This window comes from Canis lupus, chromosome 19 (genome assembly GCF_048164855.1).
Source record: "Canis lupus baileyi chromosome 19, mCanLup2.hap1, whole genome shotgun sequence".
Classification (NCBI taxonomy): Eukaryota; Metazoa; Chordata; class Mammalia; order Carnivora; family Canidae; genus Canis; species Canis lupus.
The window spans coordinates 26,731,716-26,744,585 of NC_132856.1; the positions used below are offsets into that span (position 1 = coordinate 26,731,716).

At 41.2% G+C, this 12,870-nt stretch overlaps 1 protein-coding gene and 1 non-coding gene across 28 annotated transcripts in view; both read right to left on the reverse strand.

The window, feature by feature from the left end:
- SLC25A26 (solute carrier family 25 member 26) overlaps nt 1-12,870 on the reverse strand; it is a 196,080-nt gene that overhangs the window by 129,289 nt on the left and 53,921 nt on the right. For 17 of the 27 annotated variants that reach the window (XR_012011809.1, XR_012011810.1, XM_072785475.1 and 14 more), the window contains exon 1: nt 297-598. Coding sequence is in view for 22 of the 27 variants with exons in the window: in XM_072785475.1 (XP_072641576.1) it covers nt 297-583 (287 nt within the window). In the remaining 5 variants the exon portion in view is untranslated. Of the gene's footprint in view, nt 1-296; nt 599-5,536; nt 5,697-12,870 lie in introns of those variants that run through there. The other 10 variants (XM_072785473.1, XM_072785481.1, XM_072785488.1 and 7 more) reach the window with 8 other exon arrangements.
- LOC140611532 (small nucleolar RNA SNORA64/SNORA10 family) lies at nt 3,947-4,020 on the reverse strand. Its single transcript, XR_012012681.1, has one exon. It is a non-coding gene; the product is annotated as a small nucleolar RNA SNORA64/SNORA10 family (small nucleolar RNA).

Consider the following 12,870-nt stretch of genomic DNA (forward strand, 5'->3'; position numbering starts at 1 on the left):
CTGAAGCTTTTATTTTTTATTTATTTATTTTTTAGGTAAACCGTCTTGCGGAAGGCTGTCAAGCACCCCGCCTCCCCCCTCCCCATCTCCTCCTGTTCTCCAGGTAGGAAGAACGCAACCTTGACACCACGCCTGCCTGGCTGGGGCCCAGGAACCGCACGCTCCCTCCCACACCTGCCCGGCGACCAGCGACCCAGGGCAGTTCAACGCGCAAAACCGGAAGAGAGCGCTCGGGCACGGAAGCCGCTGCGGGCTGCAGGCACCCCGAGCGCCCCACCGCACCACCCAGCACTCACCACCAGCGAAGCCGTGAATCCAGGCCTCTCCATGGTCCCGCAGACCCTCCACGGTTATAAATCGAGGCTGAGCAGAAGCAGGTCGCAACCCCATTCACTGGGCGCCGCCATCTTGGAGGCGGGCCCGTAGCTGCGGCGCTTCCGCGGTCACGTGAGACGGAACCACAACAACTGCACGTGCGACCCGAGGAGGGGGAGGGGGGCCCAAAGGAACGCTGGGAAGGAGGGGAGGAGTCGGAGGCGGGATGCGGTCGAGCCAAGTCTCGCGACTTTTCTCTGCCTCCCATTCCTGCAGCACCCTAGACGGATGAACTCTCGCGAGCAAATGAGCCTCGGTGGTGAAGGCGGGCGGAAGCCAAAGTGTAAACCTCCAAGGGGGCGTGGCTTAGTGGAGGGCGGGGCCTTCGAGCTGCAGGACTAATTCGGGGGACTTAGGCTGGTGGTTTCCAGTTACTTCTTTTTTTTTTTTTTTTTTTTTTTCCTCCCCTCTTGGTTTTGGGTGTACAAATTTTGTCCAGATCTATATAAAACAGACTCAACATCAGAAGATTGTTAAATAAAAATGTAGGAAAAGACTTTAAAAGTTTCTTTACTCCAGCTAAATTAGCATCCTCCACTTTTTTTTTTTTTAAAGATTTTATTTATTTATTCATGAGAGACACAGACACAGGCAGAGGGAGAAGCAGGCTCCATGCAGGGAGCCCGATGTGGGACTGGATCCTGGGTCTCCAGGATCACACCCTGGGCTGAAGGCAGCACTAACCTGGGCTGCCTGCATCCTCCACTTCTTACTGGCAGTTCCTGCACTTAATAGTATTTGCTTTTTAAATTATTTATTTGCTCATCTTGTTCGCTGTAGTACCAGTGTGCACACCTACCTAGAAGACCACTTTACTAAGTACTTAGGAACAGTTTCTTGGAGTGGACCTGCCTTTATATTTACTAAATCACCTTCTGTATTTCTTTATGTTAGGGGCCAACTGCATCTCCGCATGGTGCTAAACGATTGATAATTTTCACATTTAATACTCACAACCACCTTTAAGGGAAGCACCATTACCATTCTCACTTTACAGAGGATCCCGATGCTTCCAAGGGATTCATTAGCAAACCCAAAGCTACAGAGAACATAGCAGAGCAAGACTTGTAATTTTTCTTAGGGTCTTCATCGTCTTTCTTTCTTTCTTTCTTTTTCTTCTTCGTTGTCTTTCCTCAAAATCTTTGCAACAGCCTTAGCAGGCTTTTTGTCTGCCTTTCTTCAATTGATTTTTCATGCCATCGCTAAAATCTTTATTCTCATCTAGATGTGTGATCTAGAAATGATTAGCCTGCATACGTTTAAGAGTTTCAAATTCTGCACTTCACCTATTAGGTTTGGGAATGACTTCTCCAAGACTGAGTTTCCTCCATTGTGAAGTGGGAATAATAGTAACTGCTTCATTAGGTACTATTACAGATTCAGTGAGATGATGCAAACTCGTTCTCAACTTAGGTCCTGGTTCTTAGGAAGTGCTCTCTAAAGATGATGGTAATATCCCTTCCCTGCTTTAAATTCCTCCCTTTTGCTGCACGTGTGACAGATAGTCCAGGTCCTTAGCATGGTACTGACTCCCCCGATAGTGTCTTCTGTCACTCATTCTACTGGCTAGGCTATGCACAGACAGACCATACACCTTCAGGCCTCCATATTTTACGTATGTTATTCCCTTTACCAACAACACCTTTCCCTCTGCCACCTGCAGAACATTGGTCCTCTCCTGTTTACCACGTCACAATCCATAGGCCATCTCAAAATATGTTGCTTCACGCCCCCCAAACCAGCAGAAGAACCACTAACATGTCATTTGCTCTTTTAAGAGCTTATATGACTGAGTCAGGTCCCCAGGATAATTTCTCTTTTGATTAATTCAATGATTAGGGACCTTAACTATATCTGTAAAACTTTTTTTTAAAAAAAAAAAAAACTTTTTTTTTTGCCATATAATGCAATATAATCATGGAAGCTATATTTCATCATGCTAACACTCACTCAAGAGAAGTAATTGTGCAAAACACATGAATTACAGGGCAGGAATTTAAGAGCCATCTTAGAATTATGCCAACCCTATTAACCCACAACTCCTTGCCGGAAGGCTCCTCAAAGACCATCAAGTTTCTATCAGTAGGCTTGCACTAATGCTTTCATCAAAGTCCTTCCATTTTTTTATCTACTGCCTGGTGACAAAACCACTCCTTTGGTTTAAATGTTTGTTACAGCAGCACCTCATTTTCAAGTACCGAAATCTGGTACGGGTTACCTATTGCTGGGTAACGAACTACCCCAAAACTTAGAACAACAATAAACTTTTATTACCTCACACAGTTTCTGTAGGACAGGAATCCAAGAATGGCTTAGCTGAGTGGTTCAGTCCCAGAGTGTCCCTCATGAGTGTGCCATGAAATTATCTTCTAGGGCTATACCTAAAGACTTGACTGGCTTTGGAGGATCCACTTACAAAATGGCTCACTCCATTACTGGCAAATTAATGCTAGCTATTGGCATGTGGCCTCAGTTCCTTGCAACACAGACCTCTCCATAGGGTTGCTTGATTGTCCTCATAATATGGCAGCTAATTTTTTCCAGAGTGAGTGGTCTAAGAGAGAATAACACAGAAACTATAATGTTTTCTATGACCTAGCCTCAGGAGCCATTCAGTTGTCATTCCTGCAACAGCCATTTGTTACACAGGTTATCCCTACTTTTTATGGGATTGGACAAAACAAAGGCATGACCCCCAGGAGGTGAGAATCACTGGGTGTCACCATGGAAACTGGACACCACATCAGAGATATGCAAGTGAAAACTGTGATGAGATATGACACGTTCCTTAGAGCCACTACCATAAAAAAGGCCCAAGAGGCCAAGTGTTGTTGGCAGGGATGAAGAGCATCTAGAACTAGTATGACCACTACAGAAACCAGTGCCTCTCTTATTTTTATGTATATATATTTTATTGTTTTTTTTAATCTGGCTTTAATTTACTTTATTTTTCTTGTATGAAACTATGTGGTAGCCACAGCTGGAGCCTAGGTCCTCTGCATCGAGACCGATGTGGGTATTTATAAGAGCATCAGTGAATTCCTGATAGGGAGACTTGGTAAACACCGTCTCTCTCCAGAGGTCAGGGATGAGACAGCAGTAGGTCTTGGAAGTGGCATGAAAAGTAGCCTTGGCAAAATTGCCCAGAGTGGCAGTGCAGCCTCTGGCTGAGTTATAGCAGTTACCAATGCTGGCCATCATTGGTAGCTTCTTGGGCACAGGGGCTGAGACCATGCCAGTACCTCTGGAGGCAAGGGTGAAATGCACCAGCACAGAGCCACAGCAGCTGGTCACTTTGCTTAAGACAGTGTGGTGCTTGCTGCTCTTGTTCCCGCAGTAGCCTCTCCACATGAGAACAATGTGTCGTTCACATTGTGAACAATGTGTTGTTCAGCTCATTCTAGGTTGGCCAGGATGGTGGCCTCACAGATGGCAGTAGCTACCTCCTCTGAGCACTGAACACTGACACCAATATCTCCACTGTAATCTCCAATGACAACAAATGCCTGTAAAGAGCCTGAGATGGTTGGTGGTCCACTGACTTACACAGCATCCGTAATCACCACCCAGGACCTAGTGCACTCCTCAAGGAAAGAGTGGCCACCGTGAGACCAATCTGAAATCCTGAGGAGCATCTTTCTCTCTCCCCATTTGTTTTTATTGTTTTCTTACAATTTCTTGGCCTATAATTAAATCCTCCCCAAATGCTTTCTGTCCCCCATTCCCAAGCTTTCCTATGCCTCTCTTAGGTATTTACTCAAGAAAACTGAAAACATGTGTCCATTATTGTTCACAACATCTTTATCCATAATAGCAGAAACTGGAAACAACCCAAATATCTATCAGCTAGTGAATGGATAAACATCATATGTTACATCCAGACAATGGAATATTACTCATCAATAAAAAGAAATGAATTACTGACACATGCAAAAATATAGATTAATCTCAAAGCATTATGCTAAGTGAAAAAAGTCAAATTTTAAAAAGTACATACTTTGTAATTCCACTTATATGAAAATCCAGAAAAGGCAAAATTATAGTGACAAAACAGACTGGTGGTTTCCAGGCACTGGGGTGAAGGCAAGGGATTGATTATATATTTATATAATATATATGGTATATATTTATAAAAAGGGGCACAAAAGAACACTTTGCAGTGATAGAGATGTTCTATATAATTATTGTGATGGCCACTGCTTGGGTGTATACATTTACAAAAATGCCTTGAATTGCACAATTTAAATGGATGCATTTTACTGTAAGTTATACCTCAATAACTGATTAAAATATCATATTTGTCTCACAGTATGGTGATGATTGAATAATATATTCATGAAAAGTACACAGTCCAGTGCCTGGCATGTAGAAACTATTAAATTTATTCAGTATTTTCCTATTAATATTATAGATTCTGAATGCCATTGAGACTGATAAATTATTGAGATGCACAAGCACTTGGTGATAGATAACGTATAACTAACTCCCTCAGAGAAAAGAGATGTTATCCAGTTACTAATGATCTTGGAAGTTTCAGGTAAAACTCTTCTCCAAGAGAGAATTTAACCCAGACTATGGATTTTGATTTTGAGATAATATTTTGTTGGTTCTAAAATTAAGGGGAAACTCTTCCTTTTCAAAGTAATGACTGTCTTTAACTATGTAAAAAGAAATTATGTTGATACCATTTTCTGTTAACTTGGAAGGTAATACAATTCATTGGATGCCTTCCAGAATCAAAAAATATATACTATATTATATTATCTCCTTTTTACAAAGGTAAAAGCTTCATCAAATATTTCCACTAGATGCCCTTTAGGGAATACAGATCCTACAACATGACCTGGGACCTCCTTTTCAAGAAATGCTAGTACAGGGGCACCTAGGTGGCTCAGTCGTTTAAGCATCCAATTCTTAGTTTCGGCTCAGGGCATGATCTCCAAGACATGAGATCCAGCCCCGGGTCAGGCCCTGCGTTGAGCCCCACTATGGGCTCCATGCTGAGTATAGAACCTGCTTCCAATTCTCTCTCTCTCTTTTCTCAGCCCTCCCCCACTCATGCTCTCTATCAAAAAACAAAGAAAAAAATGCTAGCAGAAAAATCTTTCACCACTTGTGCATGCCTTTTAAATGGAGTATTTCAATGCATCAATATTTTTACCACATTGCAGGCACAGAATGTCCTCAAATCTTCAATTTTAAAAGATGCAGGAGGGGCGCCTAGGTGGCTCAGTCGGTTAGGCATCTGACTCCATCTCAGCTCAGGTCTTGATCTCAGGATATGAATTCAAGTGCTGCATTGGATTCTACTGTAGATAGTACTAAATAAATAAATATGTAAATAAATAAATCAGGAAATGAAGCGGGCACTGACTTGCATTAAATATTAGAAATTATAACACTGTCTTCTTCAATTAAATCTACCACTGGAAACCAAGTTCACTTGTAAACAAGTTCTGAAATCTCAATAGTATTTATAAAAATTCCAGTAAGTCAAAAAACGTACATCAACAAATAGATTAGGGCAGCCTGTGTAGCTCAGCAGTTTGGTGGCACCTTCAGCCCAGGGCGTGATCCTGGAGACCATCGAGTCCCACGTCAGATTCCCTGCAGGGAGCCTGCTTCTCCCTCTGCCTGTGTCTTTGCCTCTCTCTCTCTCTCTCTCTCTCTCTCTCTCTCTTTCTCTCTCTCTGTCTCTCATGAATAAATAAATAAAATTTTAAAAAAATTATTTTAAAAAATGGATAAGGTGTAGCTTAGAGGAAGTAAAGGATGTCATCTTCAGTCAGGACAAGGCCCAAGTTCCAGGCTCCTGTTACTAATCTTCATGGAAAAGTAAAGTAACGAAATCATGTTCAGTAAAAAATATTTACGGAGGTATTTAACCCGTCTGCAAAGGATAGCAAATACATATAATGGAAAGGAAGTCCAACAAAAAATATAAAAGGCCTGTTTTAAAGGCCCATTTTCCTGTAAGTTATAGAATCAAGGGTATACTTGTCAGGTGGCTTCTGTCTTTCTATTTTAAATCAGTGAGAAGAAAACAAGATGGTCCTTTCAATAAAATGGTTTGAGACAATCTGGTAGTCATTTAGAAGAAAATAATGTTTTAGAATCCTGTGTGTCATACTTTACATCCAAATACTGTTCCAAATGGATTAAAACTTTTACTTGATGTAATTAAACTATTAAAACACTAAAATAAAAAGGTCAACATTTTAATATTTTTCAGATAAGGAAACAAGTTCTATGTATGACTTTTTTTTAAAGATTTCATTTATTTATTCATGAGAGACACAGAGAGAGAGAGAGGCAGAGACAGAGGCAGAGGGAGAAGCAGGCTCCATGCAGGAAGCCTGATGGGGGACTCAATCCCAGAACTCCAGGATCATGCCCTGAGCCAAAGGCAGACGCTCAACTGCTGAGCCATCCAGGAGTCCCTATGCATGACTTTTTTAAACTAAGAAAAATATCCATAGTATATATGACAACAATGAATTGTTAACATTAAATACATCCTATAAATCAATAAGAAAGACTGATACCAATAGGGAAAAAAATGGGCAAAAGTCACAAAGAAATACAAGCAGCTAATTAACATGTTAAAAAAGTATTTTAAATTCTTTAGTAACAACAAAATAAAATAAGGCATATTTTTGTAAAGATTTTTTTAAGTAATCTTTTGACTCAATTTTTTTTTAAAGATTTTATTTATTTATTTATTCATGAGAGAAACAGAGAGAAAGGCAGAGACACAGGCAGAGGGAGAAGCAGGCTCCCTCCGGGGAGCCTGATGCAGGACTCAATCCCAGGACCCCAAGATCATGACCTGAGCCAAAGGTAGATGCTCAACTGCTGAGCCACTCAGATGCCCCTTTACACTCAATATTGAGCTCAAACTTATAACCCCAAGGTTAGGAGTCACATGCTCTACTGAGCCAGCCACGCACCCCATTAAAGCATATGTTTTTTATTTTTTATTTTTTTTTAAAGAGAGAGAGCGTGAGTGGTGGGGGGCAGGCAGAGGGTGATAGAGAATCTTAAACAGACTCCACACTGACCACAGAACTTGCCATGGAGCTTGATCTCCAGACCCTGAGATCATGACCCAGGTCAAAACTAAGAGTCAGATGCTCAATTGACTGAGCTACCCAGGTACATCATAAAGCATATTTTTTAATCTTATCAAATAGGCAAAGATATTTTTTTCTAGAAGGAGGGTAGAGCAATATTTCTGGTGAGCAATATGGCAAGTTATATCAAAAGCCTACAAAAAATGTTCTTTGTCCTTAATTATCTCTACTTCTTGCATTATGCTCTAAGAAACCATTTTCTTAAATCCATAGAAGTAGGACTATAAGGATATTCATCTCTGCTTATCATAGCAAAAGGAAAATTTTTTGTACATCCAAAAATGTTCATCAATATGTGACTGAGACAATTTGTAATAGTGCCCATATGTAGCTATTTAAAACCATGATGTAGAAGAATCTTAATGATACAGAAAGATGATAAACATAAAAATAATTGCACAAGAACATAGGCATATGCTGGTTTTTCTCTTTATGCCTCAGCAGATCTATTCTCTGCTTTCTCTGCCTTGTTCTCTGTCCTAGGGAGCTGACCCCTAGGAACTGCCTTCTGGCTTCCAACTGTGCTTGGCCAATGACAGTCATGGGCAAATCTGAGGATGGCAAAAAAAAAAAAGAGGCCAGAGTATTTCTTCCTTGCTCCCTACTGGCCTTGACCCAATTTTGTCAGGTGGTGTGTCCCTTGACAAATCTGCTCCCATAAGAGCTTCCCCTCTGTGGCTCCCCTCTTTTTGACCTCTTGTAACACATTTTCCTTTCCTTCCTTCCTCAGGGCTAAGGATGATAATCGCTTTTCACTGTTGTAAGCCCCAGCCTCCTCTTTCATAGGTAATTGATTTTCTTAACACTGCCCACAGCTCTCCTCAAAAATCCCAACTGAGGGGCACCTGGATGACTCAGTCAGTTAAGTGTCTGCCTTTGGCTCAGGTCATGATCCCAGGTCCTGGGATGGAGCCCCTCATCAGGCTCCCTGCTCAGTGGAGAGCCTGCTTCTCCCTCTCCTCCCCACTTGTGCTATCTTGGTTGCTATCTCTGTATCTTTATCTCAAATAAATAAATAAAATCTTTTTAAAAATCCCAATTGAGTGCCTTCTTTTGCTGATAAAACTCTGACTGACAAAAGACAACATAATCCAATTTTTATAAACATATACATATTAGTTATCTGTTATTCCATAACAAAAAACCCCAACACTTGGCAGCTTAAAACAACAAACACTATCTTAGAGTTTCTTTGGGTCCAATATCTGGATATTGTCTACCTATGCACAGGCTAGCTTGAAGTCTCTAGGATACTATAGTCATGCTGCCAGCCAGGGCTGCAATCTCATCTGATGGCTCAAGTGGGAGAGGATCCACTTCCAAGCTCACTCACATGGGTGTTGGCAAGATTCAGTTCCTTGCAAGATGTTGGACCAAAGGCTTCACTGTCTATCTTCACTGTCTTCACTGTCTATCTATTGCCTGGAGGCCTTCCTCAGTTCCTTGCCACACTGTGCTTTCCATATGGGAGCTTGCAACATGGCCCCTGGCTTTTATCAGAGGGAGCAAGCAAGAAACAGTGAAGCAGAACACCCAGGATGGAAGCCACAAATTTGGTAATCTAATTTTTGTGGTGACATCCCATCAACTTTGCCAGCCTGTGCTCAGGAAGAGGGGATTACACAGGAAATGTATATATGCAGTAGGAATCACTGGGGGCAATCTTAGAGGCAAAATATAATTTGAAAATGCACACCAAAAATGTCTGTAGGATGACTGGTTATTGTTGGGTACATTAGTAATGATCTGTTTTCTCTTTGCATTATTGGCAATTTCTAATGAATAATTAGTATTGCTAAGACCTATATCCAGCTGACAGCCACTCACATGACATTGCTTAATTTTTTACATTTTTCCTTGATATAAACCTGAGTAGACTTTACAAAAAATGAATCAATTATCTGCCATAATTGGATTTTGTTCAATATCTGACCCAATATGAAGCTCTGGCTAGGATTCCAAGACATGTATAAAAATAATCAGGATGAAATTTGTTCAGCTAATTTCTGCATTCTCTGACAAAGATCTCCAATCTATTGGACATGGAAATTATCTTAAAACCTTTTGCCTTAAAAAAAAAAAAAAAAAAAAAAAAAAAACCTTTTGCCTTGTGCATTTACTGCTCATCAGTTTGGCAAGCCTGTCACACTGAAATAGGACCCAGAAGTGCCCTGGCTGTAATTGTTCCTCTCTGCTGAAGAGGCAACAAAGAATTACAGGTCACCCCTGTGACACAGATGAGGACAGCAAATGATTTTTCTCAGCCATTCACAATTGTTATATTCAAGGGCAAATTGAGCTACTTTTTTTTCTTTGTAGTATAGGAAATAATGGAAAAACATAAATGGGGTTCACGATCTCCCCATTAGACGAAAATTAAAGAAAAATGTTCACCATTAAACCATAGTTTCAACTAAGCACAACAACTTTCATTATTCCTCCAATTAATTCCATCAGGCAAGTAATATATAAGCACCTACTGTGTGTGCATAATGTCCTTTTTTTCCCTATAAATATCTCACCCAACCAACTTCATTTTTTGTCATGGTTCCGTGATTCTTACAATCTGCTAGTTTAAGAAGGCTGCCTCTTACTCAATTTCTCATTTCTTTGATGCAAACCATTACCTAATTCTTCAGAGACACCCCATCTCTCCTCTCCCTTCTCTCTGCAAATCACCTCCAAAAATTATTTCTTGGGGATTGCCTGGGTGGCTCAGTGGTTGAGCATCTGCCTTTGGCTCAGGTCATCACCCCAGTGTCCTGAGATCGTGTCCACATAGGGCTCCCCGCAGGAAGCCTGCTTCTCCCTCTGCCTATGTCTCTGCCTCTCTCTGTGTATCTCTAATGAATGAATAAATAAATAATTTTTAAAATTGTATCTTGGCTCATTAATGGCTGAACCAGTTATAAAAACCTTCTCCTGACTCCACATGCCCCTGTCCAGTTCCCCTGGACAGCTCCACATGAGTAAAAGAAATTGCAGTCACTTTGTATCAGGCCCTATGAGATGATTAACTATTCCCCACTTACTTTCCCACTTAATCCAAACTGTCACCTGTAACTTTAGGTATGGGAATTGAGCCTGGACTCCTGGTTTCTTAAAGGAAAACAGCAAACCCAAAGGAATTCATTGCCACGTGGGAAAACAGTTTGGCAGCTTCTTACAAAGCTAAACACAGGGATCCCTGGGTGGCGCAGCGGTTTGGCGCCTGCCTTTGGCCCAGGGCACGATCCTGGAGACTCAGGATCGAATCCCACGTCGGGTTCCCGGTGCATGGAGCCTGCTTCTCCCTCTGCCTGTGTCTCTGCCTCTCTCTCTCTCTCTCTCTCTCTCTCTGTGTGTGATGACTATCATAAATAAATAAAAAAAAAAAAAAAGCTAAACACAGTCTTAACACATGATCTGCTAGTTGCACTCCTTGGTATTTACTGAAATTAGTTGAAAACATATGTCCACACAAAAACCTGCACGTGAGTGTTTATAGCAGTTTTATGCACAAGTGCCAAAACTTGGAAGCAACCAAGATGTCCTTCAGTAGGTGAGTGGATAAGGAAACTGGTCCATCCAGACAATGGAATATCATTCAGCACTAAAAAGAAATGAGCTATCAAGCCATGAAAAGCCATGGAGGAAGCTTGAATGCCTATTACTAAGTGAATGAAGCCAATCTGAAAAGGCTACATGCCATATGATTCCAACTACATGACATTGTGCAAAAGGGAAAACTATGAAGACAAAAGAAAAAGATCAGTCGTTGTCAGAGCTTGGTGGGAGAGAGGAATGAATAGAGAACAGGAGATTTTTAAGGCAGTGAAATAAATTAGTATGATAATGACGGATACATGTCATAATACATTTGTTCAAACCCCTGGAATGTACAATGCCAAGAGGGATGTAGCCAATGTAAACCATGGATTTGGGAAGATCATGATGTTTCACTGAAGGTTTATCAATTTTAACAATGACATCACTCTGGTGGGGACACCGATAGGCTGGGGAGGGGTGCAGAGAGTCTATGGGAACTCTGTGCTTTTTTTTTTTTTTTTTTGGTCAATTTTGCTGTATAAAATTGCTCTTTAAAAAACTCTACTGGGGTGTCTGCCTTCAGCTCAGGGACTCTGGGACCTATCCTTACATCCCCCACTCAGTGAGGAGTCTGCTTCTCCTTCTGCCCCTCACCCCACTAGTGCTCTGTCTCCTTGCTCTCTCTCAAATGAATAAATAAAATCTTTTTTTAAAAAGTCTACTATTGGGCAGCCTGGGTGGCTCAGTGGTTTAGTGCCACCTTCAGCCCAGGGTGTGATCCTGGAGACCCGGGATCGAGTCCCACGTCAGGCTACCTGCATGGAGCCTGCCTCTCCCTCTGCCTGTGTCTCTGCCTCTGTGTGTATGTGTGTGTGTCTCTCATGAATAAATAAATAAAATCTTTTTTTTTAAGAAAAGTCTACTATAATAAAAAAGGAAGTCACTGCACTATTCCTCAAGATTCCCAATGATAATAATATTTAGTCAAATTCTATCTTCTTTATGGCCAGAGAGAGAGATAGGGAGGGAAGACAAGGAGAGGGAAGGGATGGGGCAAAGAAAGGAGAAGAGGAAAAGGGAGATTAAAGAAAAAAGTGAGATAAGAAAACAAAGATCATGTTGATATTAAGACACTTTTTCCCCAACCCAAATGTCTGTTGGCAGATGAAAAGATAACTATATTGTGGTATAAATGTACAAGAGGATATTATTCAGCCTTAAAAAAGAAGTAAATTCTGACACATGGTACAGCACCGACGAACCTCGCAGACATTATGTTAAGTGAAATAAGCCAGTCAGAAAAGGACAAATGCTATATCCTTTTGCTTCTAAGAAGTGCCTAGAGCAGTCAAATTGATAAGGAAAGGAGAATGGTGGTTGGAGCTAGAAGGGGCCGAGGGAGATGGGTAGTTAGTGTTGAATGGGCACATCATTTCAGTAGGGGAAGATGAAAAAGTCCTAGAGATGGATGGTGGTGATGGTTGCACAACAGTGTGAATGAACTTAATGCCACTGATCTACATGCTTAAAATGGTTAAAAGGGTCATTTTCATGTTATGTATATTTTACTACCATAAGCAAGACACTTCTTCATAGGAGGTAGAACACATTTAATATATTCCATTTCAAAGATGAAATGCAACTCAGTCTCATAAAAAAAATGCTGATGCAAAACGGTTTTTAATCAACCAATAATCAAAGTGCTCCCTACCCCTCAATGCCATTTTTGCCTCAGGGGTCGGAGTCGCTGGAGTTCCAGAGGAGAAGGGGACACGGCAATGAGGGGAGCACTGTATCACACAACACAGAGCCCCTGATTGTGGAAATTCTTTTA